General features: G+C 64.6%; 2 protein-coding genes across 2 annotated transcripts; both read left to right on the plus strand.

The window, feature by feature from the left end:
- The first annotated feature begins 397 nt into the window (after positions 1–397).
- CHLRE_04g218900v5 (uncharacterized protein) lies at positions 398–15,649 on the plus strand. Its single transcript, XM_043061848.1, has 37 exons — positions 398–1,189; positions 1,317–1,453; positions 1,597–1,721; positions 1,854–1,989; positions 2,066–2,295; positions 2,486–2,516; positions 2,622–3,632; positions 3,900–4,037; positions 4,133–4,414; positions 4,573–4,695; positions 4,887–5,416; positions 5,641–5,785; positions 5,950–6,066; positions 6,194–6,565; positions 6,666–6,809; positions 6,988–7,143; positions 7,339–7,796; positions 7,971–8,061; positions 8,221–8,397; positions 8,522–8,644; positions 8,744–8,950; positions 9,048–9,233; positions 9,414–10,088; positions 10,204–10,350; positions 10,474–10,617; positions 10,725–10,853; positions 10,983–11,363; positions 11,509–11,617; positions 11,758–11,978; positions 12,102–12,316; positions 12,455–12,706; positions 12,841–12,953; positions 13,065–13,257; positions 13,416–13,452; positions 13,564–13,647; positions 13,775–13,951; positions 14,092–15,649. The coding sequence occupies exons 2-37, from the start codon at positions 1,418–1,420 to the stop codon at positions 14,857–14,859; spliced, it is 8,463 nt and encodes a 2,820-aa protein (XP_042925200.1). The 5' UTR covers positions 398–1,189; positions 1,317–1,417; the 3' UTR covers positions 14,860–15,649.
- Positions 15,650–15,787: 138 nt separating this feature from the next.
- Positions 15,788–20,599, plus strand: CHLRE_04g218950v5 (uncharacterized protein). Its single transcript, XM_043061849.1, has 7 exons — positions 15,788–17,155; positions 17,404–17,775; positions 18,138–18,238; positions 18,461–18,532; positions 18,952–19,434; positions 19,617–19,950; positions 20,231–20,599. The coding sequence occupies exons 1-7, from the start codon at positions 15,908–15,910 to the stop codon at positions 20,579–20,581; spliced, it is 2,961 nt and encodes a 986-aa protein (XP_042925201.1). The 5' UTR covers positions 15,788–15,907; the 3' UTR covers positions 20,582–20,599.
- Positions 20,600–20,601: the final 2 nt, after the last annotated feature.

Consider the following 20,601-nt stretch of genomic DNA (forward strand, 5'->3'; position numbering starts at 1 on the left):
GAGACATGGCGGCTAGGCCACGGAAAAGAACATCAGAACTGTCACACGGCATGTAGGGGCGTCCTAGGGCATACATCTCCCACGGCGGGCATCTCAGGAGGGCTCTGAACAGGCCCGAATCAGAAGCAGCCATTCATATGACACCATGCAGCAAGCTTTCGGGTGCAGATGCTCAGTCCTGGTGAGCACGACTTTGTTAGCCAATCAACCGCTGCATGTCCGGCGCGGAACGCTCTGAGCCCCGTACCCAAAGGCATAACGTATGTTACAGAGCAATAATGGGGTGTTAATGTGTGTAGGCTGAGTCGGCATGTAGGGATTTCGTGCGGTCGCGGCCGAGTCCGACCGGTTGCAAGGTTTTTCAAAATTTTGAATTGTCACAATTTAAAGGCTAATAAGACAAACCCACAAGTGCATTGCGTAGCAAACTTACGACAAAAACGGAAGCTAAATCCAGAACCTCACGAAAACGCTCACTTCCTTATTTGCTCGCAATGGGCACCGCCTGTAAATGATTTGCTTTCCCCGCACTTATAACGGGCACGCAAGGGAACTGCGGAAAACTGTTGAAGACGGGCTTCGGTCTGCACGAGTTCGCGGCTCACAAATCGCGCTATTGAGGAAGTATGGCAAAACAATGAAATCGCGCTCCTGTGGCGAGCTCGCCAAACGGGCGCGACTTTGGCGGTCTGTGTAACAGGGCCTACCCGATGCCATTGAGCCCGGTTCTCCTCGGCGGCTATTCGCGATAGTACTGCATGTGACCCAGGGTCGTTTTCAAAGGTCCATTTTGACCATATACCCTGGCAGCATAACGAGCTGTCGCGTTTCACAAACACCCCCGCGTTGACCTAAAAGCCCTGAGTACTTAGCGGTGCCTTGTGGGACGGCGGTAATTTCGCACCTGTCGTTTCGAGCCCTTCGAGTCACAATGGCGCGTCCTCGGACGGGACTTGTCGGCCGTGGAAAGCACGGCCGACCTCGCGCTCGCGACAAGGTCTGTGAAGGCAGCCGTCTAGTCCACATACTTTGTGGCATGCAGCAAAACTGGCGCTCCAAGCACTCCGCTCGTTTTTCGCGCTGCCTGCGCGTGGGCGGCGACATGTTCGACCATGCGCAGCGACCGCGTCTAGCTCTGGCCCCCTGGACCAGAGACCTAAGCCGGAGCGGTCACCTGAAGTTCACTCAGGTAGGTGGAATCGCATACGGTGATGTGACAGGACCTGTGGGCGGTGCCCTGTGAAACGGTGCACCGTGGGCACCGTGGGTTGTTGCTTGTTCATGCTCAGCCATCTCCCTTGTTGTGCTGGCTGTAGCCTACGGATTCTTTACGAAGGTGACCAAGGATCCCAAAGCGAAATGGTCAGCCCGCCGCGACAGTCCTCGCTTTCTGGAGGCTGTGCTGCTGATCGACCCCATGGACATGCTCACGGCCCTGGACGGCAACAACACGGTGCGACTTTCTGTGGCCTGTAGGGCGTCGCAGTCTTGGTGGTCGAGCGCCTCGCACACCTATCGCGACCAGGGCTTTCCGACATCACCAAACCTGCGCGCCCGCTGTGCCCCACGGCCGTGCCCTCCTCTTCCCTTGTGCAGCCCTGCGGCGTGCACCGTCTCAAGGCCGCCTTGGGCCAAAGCGGCAGCCCGGAGTACGTGGCGTCACACATTGTACCGCTGCTGGTGCACCTCAGCGGGGACCACCTGAGTGGTGGCATGTTCAGGTGTGAACGGAGGGGCGTCCTGCCGCATTCCGCCTCATGGCTGCCGCTACTGCTGCCGCATGTGTGCGACATGCATGACACACGCCGCATCTGCACGTGCAATACATTGCATGTTTCTGTTCCGCGTGCCAGGGATCCACTGCAGCGGCTGCTGGAGGAAATCTACCGCACGCCAGGACTGGTAGGCTGCTTGCGAGAGGCGGTGGAGAGCGGGCAGGTGGTGGACGCGTCGCCCATTGGCTGGTTCCTGCTCAGGCTGGCGTTGCAGGTGCGCTCGTGGGTGTGCTCAGCACTGCGGCCGGGGTCGCATGCCGAATGAGCCATTCTTGCTTCCTTACGCACAGGTGGAGGACGTGCGCACGAGCGCGGAGGTGCGGCAGCTGGCGGCAACGCTGGCGGCTCAGCCCGGCAACTCCGCCAAAGTTGCCCAAAAACTGCTCGTAGTGCTGGCGGGTGGCGCGGCGGCTGCTATGGCGGCCGCCTCTGCCAGTGACGCCATGGGCGCTTCAACCACGCTGGACGACCTGCTGGAGGGCCCGGGCGGCCGCCATGACAACGACATGATCGACTACAGGTGCGCGCACCCATGAAACCACACTTCCTGCGCGAATTGCACCACCAATCTGCACTCTCGTTCGTTACGGTCCTAGCGCCCATGCTTGTCCACAGCACGCATACTGCTGACTACTGAGGACCCTATGCGTTCTTCATCCAGTACCATATGTATGGTAAAGCCCCTCGCTGTTTTCCTTGCTGACTGCCAGGTCCATCCGCATGCTCCCGACCTCAAAGGAGGTGAGCACGCCCCGTCCCGTAGCGAGCTGCTTTGCGCACCGTGTGCTGCGTGCCTCTTGTCCAGGATGCAGACCCACAACGCTAACCGTCTCCCTGTGTGTGCAGGCCCTTTCTTTGCTGCCACCCTACCTGCCACATCCGTCCTCAACGGATGCGGCGGCAGCAGGAAAGGCAGCGTCCATCACCATCTCAGCTACGCCGCCGCCAGACTCGGTCGCTGCCACCCCTGGTAGCTCAGCTGAGGTGCGTGGCGCTGGCGCCGAGGACAGTGAGGACGCAGACGACTCCGTAGGCATGGACCGCAGTGACAGCGACAGCGATGCCGACAGTGATGATGAAGATGTGGGCGCGGGCAGCCTGGACTACGCCAGCACCAGCGGCCGGCTACAAGCGCAGTTGCCGGTGATCAGCGACGGCGAGGCGGCTGTGCTGGACCGGCAGTTCCGGCTGCTGCGCGAGGACTTCATGTGGCCGCTGCGCCAGACCCTCAGCGACCTGGGCATCCGCCGCAGCCCTAGCGCTGAGGTGCAGGCAGCCGCACAGCAGCAGCAGCAGGCGACACCACCGCAGGAGGACGCCAGTGCCACACGCGGCGGAAGACTGCTGCAGCCCAAGATAAGAAACAAGAACAAGAAGGCCGCCCCGCAGCCGCAGCCACCCTCCCTGCGACAGCTGCCGCCGCACCTGCAGCGCAATGTGTTCCCGCTGCTTCGCGTCGAGGGCGCGCAGGACAGCCCGCGGCCGTGCGTGCTGGTGGCGGTGGCGCTGCCTGCCGGCCACCGCATAAGGGGCCTCAGCAAGCAGTCGGAGCGGGAGTTATACTGGACGGAGCACGGCAAGGGCTTGCTGCCAACCGATACGCTCGTGTGCATTGCCAGCATGGCGCCAGGAGCAGCAGCGGGTGCGGATGAACTGCAGCCGCTGCTATTCGGCACTATCCAGCGGCGGGACGCCAAGATTATGGCGAGCGAAGGGGCGGAGCCGGTGTTCGGCATCGTGTTTCAGCGCAGCACAAGCCGGAACCAGGTTGCCTACGGAGGTGACGGCGTGGACGAGCTGCTGGCGGAAATCGGGCGCGGGGACGCCGTGCAGCAGAGGCAGCTGGTGCTGGTGCAGGTAGGTGCGGCCCGGTCTGCTGTTTATGCGATCTGGGTCGAACTCGTTGTTTTGCCATCTGGGTCAGGCTCCAATGTTGCGGCACGGCTTGCTCAGGGACTGCCTTGACATAGCGATCTGGGTTATGTCGCTCGAGTGCGCATGCGGTTGGATGGCTGCGGCACTTATGCTTGATTGATCGGGCATATCGTCAACACGTGTGTGGCGGGTGCTCGTGCAACACAGCTCAGTCGCACCCTCATTTCCTTGCCGCATGCGCCTCCGCAGGTCTCCACCAGCTTCTTCTCCGTGCGGCCGGTGCTGTCCTGCCTGCAAACCATGCCGGGTGTGCCGCTGGCGGAGGAGCTGGTGCACGGCCAGCCGCCGCAGCCCACCGAGTACCTGCCGGCCGGTGCCCTCGCGGAAGTGAGTAGGGAATAGCTACCCGTTTGCAATGTGGGGGCTCAAGGCAACGCGACCATGCTTTAGCGGCGTGCCTTGACGACGTGCTGTCCTTGTAGGAGCTGTCGCGCCTCGAGGACAAGGGCATCCGGCTGCACTCCACACAGCGCGACGCGCTCGAGCGCGGCCTCACTCAGCGTGTCGCCCTCATCCAAGGCCCGCCCGGCACCGGCAAAACCTTCGTGGGCGCGCTGCTGTGCGACGCCATCCTGCGCCACAGCAGCACCGAGCGCATCCTAGTGGTGTGCTACACCAACCACGCGCTGGACTCGTTCCTGGAGTCGCTCATCGCCAAGGGCATCACCAGCATCGTGCGCGTGGGCGGCCGCTCGAAGAACGAGGTGGGCATGCATGCTGGGGACAGACGCTACGTGTCAATGTATGGATGTTTCCGCTCTTCGCTCTGGCGGTTGTGAGTAGTTGTACCCATGTAAATGCTGTTGCGTGTACACGCGTTTCTGGTGCTGTCCTGAGCCTGTCCTGTTGTGCGTACATGCAGACGCTGGCGAACTACAACCTGTTTGAGCGCAAGCGCGGCTCGCCGCGCGTGAAGCTGCAGCAGGGCGCCGCGTCGCGCCGGTTCGGTGCACTGATGGACCTGCAGCGCGAGCACCAGAGCGAGGTGGGTGCAACTGCATGCGTGCCGTGCCCGCGGCGGCCTTATGGCAGTGCCGGCTTCAGTGTCCGTAGCCTCCGACATGACATGAGAGTGACACTTGCATGGACATTGCGTCCTTGAGTCCTTTACATTCCTTGGCATGCACGCACGTCATAGACCCGCCACCCGCTTTAACCTGGTGTCGCCGCCCGCAGATCCAGCGTCTGGAGCGGCTGCTGTTCCAATCTGCTGGCACGCCGCCGCCGCAGCGCGAGCCGCCAGCCGAGCGGCCGCCGCCACCGAATACACCGAAGGGCGGGCGCGCAAAGCGTGACGAGGCCGCTCCTACGGTACCGGCGCTGGACCTGTACTCGGAGCTGCGGCCCTTCGTGGAACAGGAGCTGGGGGACGTGTACGACGAGGTCCGCATGCGCGACCGTGCGTGCTGGGTGGGCTGGCTGGCGGGCGCGGAGAGCACGGAGGCGTGCCACATGACCAGTGCGGACAAGCTGGACATGCTCGAGGCATACGAGGACACTGAGCAGGAGCTGCTGAACCGGGTTTTCCGGAACGCCGTGTCGGAGGCGGCGCAGCAGTGGGTGCGTGCAGACGAGGATGAGCGTGCCGCGGCCGGCAGTGCTGACGGCGGGGGCGGCGGTGGAGACGGCAGCCTGGCGCTGTGGGCAATGCCGAAGGGGAAGCGGCTGGACATTGCGGCGGCCATGCTGCAGGCCCGACGCACCAAGTAAGACACGCCGTCCCTTGCCGGGCGGTCCTCTCCCGGCTGTCCTGCGTGCCTTGCCAGATAAAGCGTTACTGTGTTCCCGTGCACACGGCGGACATCGTGAACCCTGACTGTACTGCAGATGCATGGAATGGCACTGCCCGCTAGTCTCTGCTATGACGCCGATGTACTCACCACCCACCGCTGCATGCACCATGCTACGCTGTCAATGTTGCACAATGCAGGTGGGCTGAAGAGTTGGACACGGCGCTGAAGTGCGCCGGTAAGGTCAGGGACGAGCTGGAGAGCCTGCATGATACGAGCGCGCTGGCGGTGCTCAGCTCCGCCCGCGTCATTGGCTGCACCACTACCGGCGCCGCCAAGTACAAGGTGCGATTGATGTGACATCATGGGCGCGCGTGGCTGAGAACCTACCACAGCCTTGCAGTTACAGCCGGACAGCAATCATTTGCATTGCGGGTCGCGTACCTCAACGTGAACAGCGTGCCTTTGAACGCTTGCGTGCGCCCACATGGGCCTGTTCCGGCCCGCAGGACCTGCTGCGCGACCCGTCCGTGGACCCGGGTGTGGTGCTGGTGGAGGAAGCGGGCGAGCTGCTGGAGGCGCACACGCTCACCAGCCTCAGCCCGCGCACCAAGCACCTCATCATGGTGAGCGTGGCGCGGGTTTGGCAGGTCACGTCGGCCGCTCGCATGTCATGCCTCGGCTTCTGGGGCTGCGCTGATGATTCTAGGAAGTCTTAGTGTCTATGCCTGCCTCGGTGTGCGGCACATACAGATTGGCGACCACAAGCAGCTGCGGCCCAAGGTGGACACGTGGGAGCTGACCAAGCAGTTCGGCGCTGGGTATGACCTGAACGTGTCGCTGTTCGAGCGCCTGGCCCTGGCCGGCTTCCCGCACACCACGCTGGGCGTTCAGCACCGCATGCACCCCGACATCTCAGCGCTGGTGCGGCCCACCTACCCCGCGCTCGAGGACGCGGAGCGCACCAAACAGCACCCGCCCGTGCGCGGCCTACCGCCGGGGCAGCGAGTGGTGTTTGTGGATCATGAGGTGCCGGAGGACGGCGAGGCGGCGGCGGATGATGAGGCGGCCGTGTTCGAGAAGCGCGGTCAGCAGTGGCGGCCCAACACCGACCGCTTGGTCAAGGTGGGTTGCACACCGGATGCGCGAGAACGCCCAATTGATTGTGAGGCCGCAACTTCGCATGTAGTGCATCCACGAACTACCGCTGCTCGCACTGCCGCAGAGCAACCAGTACGAGGTGGCAATGGTGCGCGAGACCGTGCGCCACTTACTGCTCCAGGGCTACTCCTCCGACCAGCTGGTGGTGCTCACACCCTACCTGGGCCAACTTATGGAGCTGCGGGAGGGTCTGGCCAAGGACACACAGGTGTGCAGGCTTCGAGCATGGAGTGTGTACGGTATGTGTGCGCAAACTTATAACCGCACGGCTGCATGCACCACAAGGCATTGCCACGTATAGCTTATCACTCGCTGCATGTTGCCTGCCGCTCCCTGGCTCACTCGTTCCCGCGCCGTATACGCCGTACGTGCGCGCGCACATGCAGGTGGTGCTGGACGAGATGGACCTGCAGGACCTGCGCAACACCGCCCTGCCCGGCACCATGGCCGATGTCACAGCCGTCAGCGGCCCTGCGGGCGGCGGAAGTCGCCGCCACGGCACCAGCAGTGGTGTGCGCATCGCCACCGTCGACAACTACCAGGTGACGATTCTGACACCGCGATGTGGCACGTAGAAGGCAACATGTGCTACAGCTCTACCTAGGCTGGGCGTGCACTTTTCCAATGCTTGCGATGTTAATCCATTCCTCTTCGCCTCTCAGCGTTTCCTGCGTCCAGTTGAACACAAATGAGTACTTTTCATGCCCCGCATGCCTGCCTGTCTGTGTGCCTATCAGGGCGAGGAGGCGGATGTGGTCATCATTTCGCTGGTGCGCAGCAACGCGCGCGGCAGGATTGGCTTCCTGCGTGAGCCGGAGCGCATCAACGTGCTGCTGTCGCGCGCGCGGCACGGCATGATCCTGTTCGGCAACAGCAAGACGCTGCGCAGCGCCAAGAGCGTCGAAGGCCGCCGCCACTGGAGTGGTGTGCTGGGAATGCTCGAGCAGAGGCACGCGGTCCTGCCCGGTCTCCCAGCCTGCTGCGCGCGCCACGGCACAACCTCGCTGCTCATCACCCCGCCGGACTTTGCACGGCTCAGCCCCGACGGCGGCTGCGTGCGGCCGTGCGGGCAGCTGCTGCCATGCGGCCACCCCTGCCGCCTGCGCTGCCACGCCTTCGACCCGGAGCACACCACCATCAAGTGCATGGAGGAGCTACCGGAGTATTGCGAGAAGGGCCACCTGGTCATGCGCAGGCATGTGATCCAGCTGTATTACGTAACCAAGTAGTGTGGGCGGGCAGGGCTGACGGGCTGTCATCCATTTGTTAAATGGTAACTGGATTGGCTGGAGCGTTTGCGATGTTTGTGGGCTGTCCGCCTGCTGCCATGGCAACCAAGTTCTTTTCGCCCCTGATGCTGTTGCCCCAGGTGTGGGCAGCCGAAAGGGAATGTCATCTGCCACACGTGCCAGAACCTCGCGCGCATTGAGGAGCAGGAGCGTCAGCGACTGCTAAAGCAGGTGTGTCCCTGATGGCGCAAAAGCGCGGGGTGCTAGCGCCGTTTGCAGCATGGACTTGCGGCGCCAGGGCGCAGCGTGCGTGCGTGTTGTAGAACATTAGGTAAGCAATGGTTGCGTGACCTGGTGATCTGCGCAACCCGCAACCCTTGGCAACGACAGGAGCGCCAGGCGAGTGAGCTACGGCGCCAAGCGGAGGAGCGCGCGGCCCGCCTGAAGGCGGAGGTGGAGCAGCTGGCGGCGAAGCAGGCGTCACTGGAGCAACAGCGCACCGCGTGGAAAGAGGAAGTGAAACTGAGGCTGCAGAGGGCGAAGCTGAAGAAGGAATACACGCTACAGGTTTGTCGGCATGTTTGATGGGAACGGGGCCGTTAGGTGTGCCGAGGTGGGCAATGGGGAGTTTGCTATAAGATACTTGCTCGCCATCATCATGCGTGCAAACGTCATCTGTTGACGTATACAGAAGGAGGTGGGCGACATCGAGCTGCAGAAGTGGCAGCAGGAGCAGCTTCTGGCAGCCAAGGAGGAGCGGGCGCAGATGCAGGCTGAGGCAGAGCTCCGCAAAGAGCTGCTCAAACAGGAGCAGGTGCGCGCGGGCGAAGGGTCATCTGCCCATGTATGCTTTCGGGCCTAAGCAAGTAACTAGGTATCTCCTCCTGTCCTTACGTATGTTGCCGGGTTGCAGGAGCAGCAGGCGTTGCTTGCCGCAGAGGCGGAGGCGTCGCGCCGGGCGCTGGATGAGGCGGCACGGCAGCTGCGGGAGGATGAGGCCGCGACCAATGCCGAGTTGCAGCGCATTGCCAACGCCGGTCGCCGCGCTCAGGCAGAGGCGGAGACGAGCGCGGCACGGGTGGAGAACAAGGCCGGTGGCCAGGCTGGAAAACTCCGGACGGTGCGTGCTACCCTGCCCGACACCACAGCACCTGCACTAATCGAAAGCTGTAGCAAGCTGACCTGCTCTGCCAATGCACGCCCATGCACACACGCAGATGGCCGCTTGGAAGGAGGACATCGCGGCGACGGCTGAGGCCGGCAGCGCTGACGCCCTGGCCGGCCTGAAGCAGCGCATTGCGGGCGCGGCTGGCGGAGGCGTGACAGCGGGGAACCTGGCCGACACCTTCGACTCGCTGTTCTCCAGCCCGGGCCTGGGGGCCCAGCTGGTGGCGTACGCGGCGGTGCGTGCGGGGTCGCGCATATGGGTCGGGGCTTTGATACTGCTGCCGGCATGTATTCATGGCGGCATGAGTGCTGGTGGGTGTGTCCAGCTGCCGTGCCTCCTGTCAGGTTGATTAGTGCGCCTTGTCAACTCTCTCCCACCTGCCCTGTCCGGACCTGCAACCCTCACTCTGGCGCAGGCATCGACGGCAAGCGACGGCGCCGGGGTCAGCGACAGCAGCGCCGCGGGCGGCTCAGCTCCATCCGGGCTGCCAGCTGAGCTGCGGCGGGGCCTGGCGCTGCTGCAGGAGGGCAAGACTCTGGATGCCTTGAAGTACTTTACAGCGCTGGAGAAGAAGGCAAAGGCGGCCGAGAAGGACGCGGCCGCCGCGTTCGCGTCCGCGTGCCGGGCGAAGCTGGGGCTCCCACCGCCTGCTGCTGCGACTGCTGGCAAGCCCAAGGCGGGAACTGGTGGGAAGCCGCCGCATGTCGCAGACCATCTTTCCGCGGCCCTGGCAGCCGCTCAGCAGCGCAGCGCCGCTGGGAAGAGCATCAGCGTAGCCGCCAGCCTTCGCTCCGCGGACGCGCAGATTGCAGGCCACGCGCTCGCCTTCCTGCTGCACCCGGACGCGCAGCAGATGCCGCGTGTGCTGCACGATGAGGCGTTGGGCCTGCTGCGCAACGCCGCGCCTTTGCTGATGGGCTCTCAGGTGCCTCGCGAGGACGCAGCTGTGGCAGCTAGCGGCGGCGCCAGCAGCAGCGCTGTGCCTGAGGCCTGGGTCCAGCGCGCCAAGCGCAGCCCGGCATTGGCCAAGCTGCTTAAGCTGACGGGACTGGGCAAGGTCAAGAAGGCCATGTTTGACCTGGCGGCGGCGGTGAGTGACAGCAGGCAACGGCCCATGCGACCTAACCATTAGCGCTTCCATGGTGCCGCCGCTCCCGCCCACCATGCGCCCACACATGCACCCGGCGCCCACACACGCCCCGCAGGTTGAGCTTGACAAGGAGCGCGGCCACCCGCTGAGCTCCAAGCAGTACAACGTGCGCTTCCTGGGCAACCCCGGCACCGGCAAGACCACCGTCGCGCGCATGTACGCAGAGCTGCTCAAAGAGCTGGGCGTGATCAGCGGCGCAGAGGTATGGGCGTGGCGATGGGAAGGGCTCGCGGCGGCTTTGGTGCTTGCGGAGGGCCAATGCAATCACCTAGCTTGAACGCGTTTTGCTTCCGGCCAAACTCTGACAGCCTGCTCCCCCCTGCAGTTTGTTGAGACCAGCGGCGCGGAGCTCGCCTCGGGCGGCACCAGCAAGCTGCAGGAGCATCTGAAGAAGCTGGAGGGCGGCGGGCTGCTGTTCCTGGATGAGGCGTACCAGCTCAAGCCCAAGAGCAACCCCATGGGCGCGCAGGTAGGTGCGCGGCGGGTCACCTGCTATGCGGTGCTTTTCATTTTTGCAGGCAATTCCGCTACGTGCCGCACCCTTGTATCATGTTTCAACCGCTGCTGCCGCGTCAGGTCTTGGATGCGCTGCTGCCTGAGCTGGAGAACCGGCGCGGCAAGCTGGTGGTGGTGCTGGCCGGCTACAAGAAGCCCGTGGAGGAGCTGATGGCATACAACGAAGGACTGCCCAGCCGCTTCGTGCAGGTGGGTGGTAGCGAGGGCATCACACACTTAACAGCCGGGACCAGCCCATACCTCCTCGACCACCCGGTCCTTTCATGTACCAAGCAATCAAGTTGATTGCTCTTGTCGCTCACAACTTCCCGACTTCAGGAGTTCACGTTTGCGGACTACAGCGATGAGGAGCTGTTCACCATCTTCAAGGACCTCATCGACAACGACCCGTCAATGCCCGACCCCGCCAAGCGTTTCAAGGTCGCCGACGTGAAGCACCTGCGCATCGCCGCGCGCCGCCTGGGCCGCCAGCGCGGCACAACCGGCTTCGGCAACGCGCGCGCCGTGCGCAACGCATACGAGCAGGCGCAGCGGCGGCAGTCGGCGCGCGTGCTGAAGGAGCGCGGCGCGGGTGGCGGTCCCGACCCGCTACTGCTGCTGCGCGATGACCTGCTGGGGCCCAAACACCTGGACGTCAGCAGCTGCAGCGCTCTGCGGGAGCTCAAGGCCATGCGCGGCCTGGACGCGGTCAAGCAGGCGGTGCGTGGGGCTTGCGGGGCATGCACGGGCCCTCTACCTGCGCAAATGTACGGTAGCTGCTTTCTTGTGGATGGAGGCTAGCGTGCTTCACTCGCTCAAAGCATGGCTTTATCTGTCCATTTCCCTTACCCGACCATTTCTTCAGGTGGACGACTTGCTGGGCCTGATCCGCACCAACGCCGAGCTGGAGGAGCAGGAGCGGCCGCTCAAGGAAGTCAACCTGAACCGCGTCTTCCTGGGCAACCCGGGCACAGGTGGGGACGGCATGCCACGGCTAGGGGAGGACTAAACAGGACATGGAAGAAGCGCTGGGCAACGGGAGGCGGCGTGGAGTTGAGAACATGTATTGCCAAACGCACAATCACTACCGCCTGCCGCGCTGACCCCGCAACAGGCAAGACCACGGTCGCGGGTCTGTACGGCCGCGTCCTCCGTGACCTGGGCCTGCTGAGTCGGGGCGATGTGGAGGTGCGGGTGCCGGCGGACTTCATGGGCACCGTGCTGGGCGAGAGCGAGCAGAAGACCGAGGCCATCCTGGAGGCGACCAAGGGCCGCGTGCTGGTCATCGACGAGGCGTACGGGCTCTACTCGGATGCCGGCCGCGACCCCTACAAAGTAAGTGGCATTTGCATGGGCCTTGAGCTGTAGCACTAGCTAGGCTCGGTGCCGCTTAATCCTGTGCCCGCAGACCATGCTTTGCTTACGGAACTCTTGCATCCTGCCGTTCTTACCCCGCAGGAGGCGGTGGTGGACACGATCGTGGCTCGGGTGCAGGGCGTGCCGGGCGATGACCGCTGCGTGCTGCTCCTGGGCTATGAGGACCAGATGCGCGAGATGCTGCGCAAGGCCAACCCGGGCCTGTCGCGGCGCTTCCAGCTGGACGCGGCGTGGCGGTTTGAGGACTACGGGCCTGAGGACCTGCTGGCAATCACACGGGAGGCTGCCAAGAAGAAGTGAGCAGGGGCACGGTTGGGGAGGGGAGGACCAGGGATTGCGAGTGCCCTTCATGTTCTTAATCCCGGATACCGTACGTTGTGCTGGCATGTGCGCGGGAACAATATCTTGCCTCCATACCGCTCCCATGCCACCAGGGGCTGGGCGCTGGACGAGGCCTGCCTGCTGGCGGCTGTGGAGGCGCTGGAGGCGCAGCGCCGCAAGCCCAACTTCGGCAACGCCGGCGCCGTCAACAACCTGCTGTCGAGCGCGGTGCTGCGGATGGAGGCGCGGCTGCGCAAGCTGACGCCCGCACAGCGCGCCGCGGCGGCCCCGGTGCCGGATGACTTCCTGCCGCCGCGGCAGGGCGGAGACCCCAAAGCGATCTTTGACGATCTTATCGGCTGCAGGTGAGTCGTGTTTACTCGTGAGCAGTGGACAGGAGGGTGATGTGGGGTGGTCGCATCCCTTCTTGCACACTGTGTTATTACAGCGCTGTTATCTCCAATGCCCGCCCGCCCACCGCCCGCTCGCCGCTCACCAGGGAGGTCCTGGCCAAGCTGCGCGAGTGGCAGGCCACCATCCTGGCCTGCCAGGCCATCGGCCGGGACCCGCTGGCCAGCTTCGAGCTCAACTTCCGATTCGTGGGCGCGCCGGGTGAGCAAGCGCCCGGCCTCAGGCAGGGCTGCTGTCGGCTGAAGCATCGGTGCTGCTGTTTATTTGCTAATGGCCAGGTATCTCTTGAGACATACTACTAACCGTCCGCAGGCACGGGCAAGACCACGGTGGCGCGGCGTGTGGGGCTGCTGTTTGAGTCGCTGGGCCTGTTGGCGACCTCGGAGGTGGTGAGCTGCTCGGCCTCCGACTTCGTAACGGGCTATGTCAACCAGGCCAGCGGCAAGACGCGGGAGGTGTTTGCCAAGGCGGTGGGCGGCGTGCTCTTTATCGACGAGGCCTACAGGTGTGTTGCTCAATGTGTTAGGCCCAGAGTCGGAGTGGAGTATGCTGCAGCACGACTGCGCTGCACTTTATCACTTGCGAATTCGGTATGGCTGGTACCGTGCGATATGCTAGACGTGCCTCAATTCTGTTATCGGACGCCTGGTTTACTTCATGCAGGCTGAGCCCCAAGAAGGGCGGCCCCTTTATGCAGGAGGTGCGTGTGCCAAGTGTCATTGACGCCGTTAGTTATTGCATGACGTGTGCCTTTTTCAACCCTCACTGTACCCACCACACCAACACTGTCTACGCACGCCGCCTCCCTCAGGCCCTGGACGAGATGGTCCAGCTGCTGACGGAGCCGGCCTACATGGGCAAGATGGTGGTCATCCTGGCGGGGTACGACAACGAGGTGAGGGGGCCGGGGCCTAAGGTACTGCACAGGGCATGGCACCAATGGTCACATTGCGACACACTGCAACACACTGCACCGCACCAATGTGCGCTGCCCTGGGCTTTCCTTCTGCTCGCCTCAACAGATCGAGGAGCTGATGTCCGTGAACCCCGGCCTCAAGAGCCGCTTCAGTCAGCGCCTGCACTTCCCCGACTTCACACCGGCCGACGCGGCGCAGCTGCTGGTGCTGCAGCTGCGGAAGGAGTACGGACTGGAGCTGGGTGGAGGGGCGGTGGAGGCGCTGCCGGGCATGGCACAGGAGGTGAGCGGGGTGGGGCTTGGAGATAGGACAGGCTATGATTGCGGTCGCGTGAACGGGGAAGCAGTTCTTTCACTCGAACCTGTATGGCTGCACGCAATCGCAATGAAGTCTCGGGCCCTGCCTTCCAAATTCTTCCGCAGCTGGCCGCCGCGCCCAACTGGGCCAACGGGCGTGACGTGGGCACATGGGCCAAGCGCGTGTTCGCCGCCTACTCCAGCCGCTGCTTCGGCGGTGGTGGCGCTGACGGGGCGGAGGGCGGTGGAGGCGGCGGCGAGGAGCTGCAGGCGGCGGACCTGCGTGTCGCGCTGGACAGCATCCTGCAGGACAAGGTGCAGTCGCAGCGGCAGCCGCCGGAGAAGAAGGTGACTGCGGCGCTCGGTGGCGTGGTCAGCACACCGCCGGGTGGCAGTGACGCAGCAGATCTGCAGAAGGACAACACGGAGGACGCCTGGGCGCAGATGCAGTTCACTCCGGCGACTGCCGCGCCGCCGCCGCCGCGCATGGCGCCTCCTGCGGTGGTCATTGAGGAGGTGCACGAGGAGGAGGCATCTGCCGCCGCCGCGCAGCCAGACAACAGCAGTGGCGGCTTTGCCGGCCTGCCGCCGGGCTTCCTAACGGCCATGCAGGATGCGCTGGAGTCACTGGGCTATGACCTGTCGTCCATGGACATTGCGGCGGCGCTGGCGGCGGACCCCACCCTGGCTGACAAGCTGCCGCCGCTGCTGTCGGGCTGGGAGCCGGCGCTGGTGCTGCAGATGATCAAGAAGTGGCAGGAGGCGCTGGCGAAGCAGCTGGAGCAGGAGCGCGAGGCGGCCAAGCGGCGGCAGCGGCCGGTGTGGCGGTGCGCGGCATGCGGCCGGTACGGTTGCCCCGTGGCGCCCTACATCGAGGGTTACCAAGAATTCTGAGGCGGTGGGCCGCTGAGATTCTGGGCAAAGTTGGGAAGGTGTGCGTGAGGAGGAAGGCAATGGGTACACGACGTGTTTTCTGAGCGACATGCCAGCGGGTGTGGACCGGGACGCGCTTGTAGCCGGTGGACAGGAGCTTGTCCGGCATAGGAGTTGAAAGCGGTGTTGTTATTGCTGGTGCTGGTGGTGGATGCGGTATGTGGGTTGGTGTGGGTGAATTGTGTTTATGACTCGCTTGCTGCAGAGTGCAGAGGCTATCTACTTGCGGGGGGCGCAGGCAATGAGGCCAATTAAGTAAGTATGGTAAGCATGTGTGATGCGAACAACTATGGCAGGCTAGTTGCCGGTTCTTAGCGAGGAGTCAGGTTGGCCTGGACGCAGTGATTGTAGTTGAATGTGTGTAAAGCCCCGAGTGAAGGGACTGTGAGGGACGAATAAGCGAACCGTTTACCGTACTCCAGTCTCAGGACTCGGAACGGGTACGGAATCGGTCCCGACTGGCAAGAACCACTCGTGCCCCCCCCCCCCACCGTATGGTACTAATATTTTCCGATGACCTGGTTCATGCTAGCTAGCTTATTCGGGGCACGCACGCACTGCCTCTACACTCAAGACAAATTAACAACGCACAGTGGCTACAGTGTCATACGCTACGGCTAAACCCGTGCACGTGCACGAGTGCGGCAACCCCATTACCCCAAGGAAAGGAAAGGCGATCTGCTAACAGGCCGAGGGTTCGTAGGGTTTTGGGAAAGAAAGTTTATCCCCGAGTTAACTATAGCCCAATTATAGCGTGTCCGGGGCGCAAGGGCGGGCGCGGGGAGGGAGGGGGAAAACTTGCGAGGGGGGCCGGAGGGGGCGCCCGTGCGTGTGCATGGTCGGTTCGCAAACGCACATGAAGACGCTTTTTGGTGCAGTTTCTAACAAACTCTTCGCCCACAACTCTATTCGTCAATGCAAAGCTACATGTTTACACATATTACCTAAGCCAAGTTCCGAAGTAGGAAGGAAGGCGTGGTGGCGTGAATTCGGAAGCCGCAACTGTGTCATGGGCGCTGCGTGCTCGGCACCAAACGAGGATGGCGCCCAGCGATATGCACAGGCGCAGCTTGTATCAGCGATTAAGAAGGGCGACCAGGCAAAGTATGTCAAGGTGGCGCGGCTGAACCTTCCAGCCGCGCTGGAGCTTGCGGGCTGGCAGAAGGCTCAGGCGATCCATGCCGCTGCAAAGAAAGGTCACACGCAAGTTCTTAGCTTCCTAGTGTCTCTGGGCGCTGCGGAGGAGGTTGTCCTGGAACGCAATTCTGCGCTCAGTCACGGCCGGGCTTCACGCAGCGCGTCGCAGTCAAGCGCTGCTGTGATAACAGGGCGCGGTTTGCATCGTGCTTCAGGGGCGCCGGTTCCTATCGGCCGCCCGTCGCCAGTGCCAGGCCTTGCGCCGGGTGTCACCGCTGACGCACCGTTAGCACCGACCGCCCCGTCTGCCAGGCCGTCGCTACCCAGCTACTCGGCAGCCCCGCCAGCGGGAGACCTGGATGGAGCTCGGCTTCAGCAAAGAGCGAGCGGCGTCGGCGCCGGAGGCGCTGGAGGTGGTGGCGCGGGTGCTGGAGGTGGAGGTGCTGGTGGTGGTGGCGGTGGTGGAGGTCGCACCGGAGTTGATCTGACAGGTGCAGCCGCTGCAACGGCCCGCACGTCTGCGACGGGCCTGGCTACGACGCAAGCAGGCCAGCAGTCTTCCGCTGTTGTCACCGCCACAAGCACCGCCGCCACCACCACCTCGCAAACCGGCCCCTCCACAGCCGTACCCGCCATGGCTAGTTCTACAAACCTGAGCCCCTCGGCTGCTGCTCCAACGGCTGCAACAGCAACAGCACCGCCACCTGCGCCATCAGCCCCTCCGCCGCCAGCCCCGCCACCGCCCGTGGTGAGCGAACACCTATCCTCGTGGATCAACGCACCCGACCGGCGCGGACGCACGCCGCTGGCAACCGCCGTGCTCCACAACCGCATCGAGTTCGTCTCGCGCCTCATCTCGCTCGGCGCAGACCCTTGGGCTCGGGCGCCTGCGAGGCCCGGCTGCGGCGGCGGCATGAGCGGCGGTGGCGGTGCTGGCAGCAGTGGCGCCGCCGGCGCCGGCATCAGCCGCTTCGGTGGCGGCGCCGCCGTCGGCGGGCGCGGCGGTGGCGTGACTCCTCTACACCTGGCGGCGTGGCTGGGCCATGCACCGCTGGCGGCGGAGATTCTCAAGAGCGGCGTGCCGGGGCCGAACCCGCGGCGGAGGCTGGCGGACGTGCAGGTGTGTGTGTATATGCGTGTGCGTGTGTGCGTGTGCGTTTGTCATATGAAGGGATGAGACGGGGAAGTATTGAGGGTTCTGCCATTTGGTTTGTGCGGGTGCACGGAGGGATTTGGTGCCGTGGCCGGTAGGCGTGACCCACTGCACAGCTCGAGCGTATGCGGTGAGGGCCGGTGTGCGGATAACCGTAGCAGGCTGCCTTGCAGACGTGTGAACCCTCGTCTCCCTCTTCCTCCGCTGCTGCTCAGGACGCGTACGGCTTCACGCCGTTGCACTACGCCGCGGCGGGCGGGCACGCTGACGTGGCAGAGGTGCTGCTGGCGGCCGGCGCCTCCGCCGCCAACCCCTCCGTCGCCGCCTGGCCCTGGGGCGGCGACGGCCACTGCGTCATGCCGCCCCTGCTGGGCAGCACCGCAGGGCTGCGTGGCGTGCCGCGGCGCCTGGCGGCGGCGGTGTCGGGAGCGCTGAGTTTGGCTGGGGATGGAGAGTTTGCCGCGGCGCTGAGTGGCGGGAGCGGCGCAAGCGGCGGGAGCCCGGGCGGGAGCGGCCGCGGCAGTGCGGTGGTTGCGGCGCGCTCCAACCCGCTGCACGTGGCGGCGCTGCGTGGCGACGGCTGCATGGTGCGTTGTGGTCTGGTGGTCTGGTGGTTGTATGGCGCTGTCTGGGCTGTGCAGGAGGAGGGAACGCGCCTGTGTGGCGAAGCGGAGATGGCGGGGAGAGGGGCTGGCTGGGTGGCTGTGAGGGACGGCAAGGTCCGGTGCAGGCAGCTTTGTTGTGGACCATGCGGGTGCTGGCTTGCCTCCTCCTCCTTGGAAATAATCGCCCCCCCCCCCCCCCTTTGGCTTTGTCCCCCCTCCGAGTGCATCCTGTACCGCTTGTCCAACCGTCTTTGCAACCCCCCCCCCCTACTTCGCTACACTTGTCTGTACCAATCTTTGCGACCCCCCCCCCCCCCCGCCCCCGCCCCTCGGCTGCTGTGCAGGTGGCCGTTATCCTGCGCAAGTACCTGATGGACACGGAGGGGCTGTCGCGGCAGGCGCGGGAGCGAGTGCCCGACCCGCGCCGCCACCTCAACAAGGACGGGTGCGTGACGTGCGTGTGCTCACAAGCCCCTGTCACTGGAATGCTTAAATGCGAGTGCGAGTGCAGACTGCTGGCCCCGGAGCCACCAGTCACCAGTCAACAGTTGCCAGTCAGCAGTCGCGTTTGCGCGCCAGGTGTTTTCGACGGATACCGGTATGCTGCGGTGCCGTCCGCTGCTGTCTTCCCCAATGATCCATGATTGCTGACCTACCCGCTCCTCAGGTTCCAGCCGTACATGCTTGCGGGCAACGCGGGCCACTGGCACGTGGCGCAGATGCTCATCCCCTTCTCCAGGTGGGCACGCATCAGCACGGCAACATGCGGGGCTGGGGGAGGGGGGATGCACAGGCTGTGGCATTGGCGGACGGTGCCGTTACGGCATCATGCTGCAGCCCCGCACACCTTACGCCACCCGGTCTTCGTGTATTGCACCCAGCCCGCTGCCGGCCTGCGATGCCTCGTCTTTGTCATCGCTCCCTTCATGCCTTCATGCCGTCACTCTTTGCTACGCGCTACCCAACACACAGTTCCTGCGAACCGCCAAACCGCCATGCTCTAGCCCCTTTCCCCCGCCTTCTGCCGTTCCCCCATCATAGCCTTCCGTCTACCATCTCCTCAGCTGATCATGAATGCCCTCCCTGCTGTCTACTTCGCTACACTTCTCTGTACCAAACCTTGCAACCCCCCTCCAAACACACCACACCGCACCACAGGGACAACCAACTGCTGACGCGGGACCGCGATTTCCTCATGTTCTTCCCCCTGCCCCAGCAAACGGACGCCGCCGCCGCGCTGCTAGGCGATTCCGTCGCCGCGGGCGGCCCCGGCGGCGGCGGCGGCGGCGCTCTGGGCCCGCCCTCGCTCCGCGATCTTGCCAGCCGGTCGCTCGCCAGCTCTTTGTTGGCGGATTTGAAGGCGGCGGAGACGGCGCTGAGAGAGCGGGAGAAGGAGAAGGAGAAGGATAAAGAGAAGGAGCGGGTGGCGCAGGGCGGGGAGCGCGGCACCGGCGGCGGCACCGGCGGCGGCGCGGGCGCGGGCGGGGCGGCGGGCGTGAGCGCGTTTGGGGCGCTGCTGGTGCGCGGCCTGCGTGCGGCGGCGGAGGCGGCGACGGGCGGTGGTGGTGGCGTCGGTGGGCACTCGCCGGGTCCCAACAGTCCCAGGGCGTCCATGTCGGGTGCCCGCACACCCAAGCGCAGGTGAGAAGGCATGGCGTGGAAAATGGTAGCGATGGCGTGTGGGGCGACGCCCAGGATTGCGATACGGGCGGCTCACCCGGCTGCTGGTTCGCCACTTGACGCTCTCCGCTGCAAGTCCGTTTCGCAATCCACCACCCTAAAAGGCGCGTGTCCGGCATATCGTGTCTGTGCGCTCACAACAGGTCCGCAGAGCTGACGGCGATGATTGCGAACACGGGCGGCCACACCGGCGTTACGCCGCGCCGCAGCCCATCTATTGAGCTGTACATGGGCGGCGCCACCACTTGCACTGGGGTGGGCGTGGGCATCAGCACCGGCAGCGCCGCTGCCGCCGTCGCCGGAGCCGCCGCCACGGGCACGGGCTCCGGGGCGGCGGGCGCAGGGGCGGCGGCGCCTGCGGCGGGTGCGGGCGGCGGGCTGGGCTCGCCGTCGGGCCTGGCGTCGCCTGTGGCTGGCTCCTCGTGTGCCTCGCTACCGAGGCCGGCGTGGTGCGACGTGTGCTTCGAGGCGCCCCAGGTGAGGCGCTCTCGGGGGGCCCGCGCTTGGGTCGGGGGCTTGGGAGCAGTGGGTTAGGTGGGGGTGGTGACGTCATGTCGTCTGGAGCGGACGTGGGGGGAAGGGTGCAGCACAGCTGGGAAGGCACACCGTCTGTGCAGGCGAGGCAGCTGCCCCGGTATCAGCTCGCTCAACCGGTTCGGCTCTGGCTCATGCTCTAAAGCACATCAGACATACGGTGTGGTGGTCCTGACTCAGCGTTCTGACTCACCACCCTCCGCCGCCCCTCGCAACCACGCAGGAGTTGTGCCTGCGGCCCTGCCCACACCGGCTGTGCGCCCAGTGCTGCCGCCGTGTAGTTGAGATGCACTTGCTGGCGCCGCGTGCGCCCGCCAAGTCCGTGCCGCCGCGCTGCCCCTTCTGCCAGGCCACCATCCGCGGCTTCACCCTGCCGCCGGCGGCCGGGGCGGCGCCGCGCGCGCCGACGCAGCCGCAGGTGCAGCTGCCGGCGCTGCAGCTGCTGGCGCAGCCGGCGCCGGCGGCGCAGCCTTCGCCGCAGGCGCAGCAGCAGCTGCCGCAGGCGCAGCCAGAATGCCAGCAGCAGCAGCCAACAACGCCGGTGCAGTGGGCGCCGACGTCCCAAGTACAGTAATTCGTTTGGTGGCAGGAATG

Source organism: Chlamydomonas reinhardtii, chromosome 4 (assembly GCF_000002595.2).
Source record: "Chlamydomonas reinhardtii strain CC-503 cw92 mt+ chromosome 4, whole genome shotgun sequence".
Classification (NCBI taxonomy): Eukaryota; Viridiplantae; Chlorophyta; class Chlorophyceae; order Chlamydomonadales; family Chlamydomonadaceae; genus Chlamydomonas; species Chlamydomonas reinhardtii.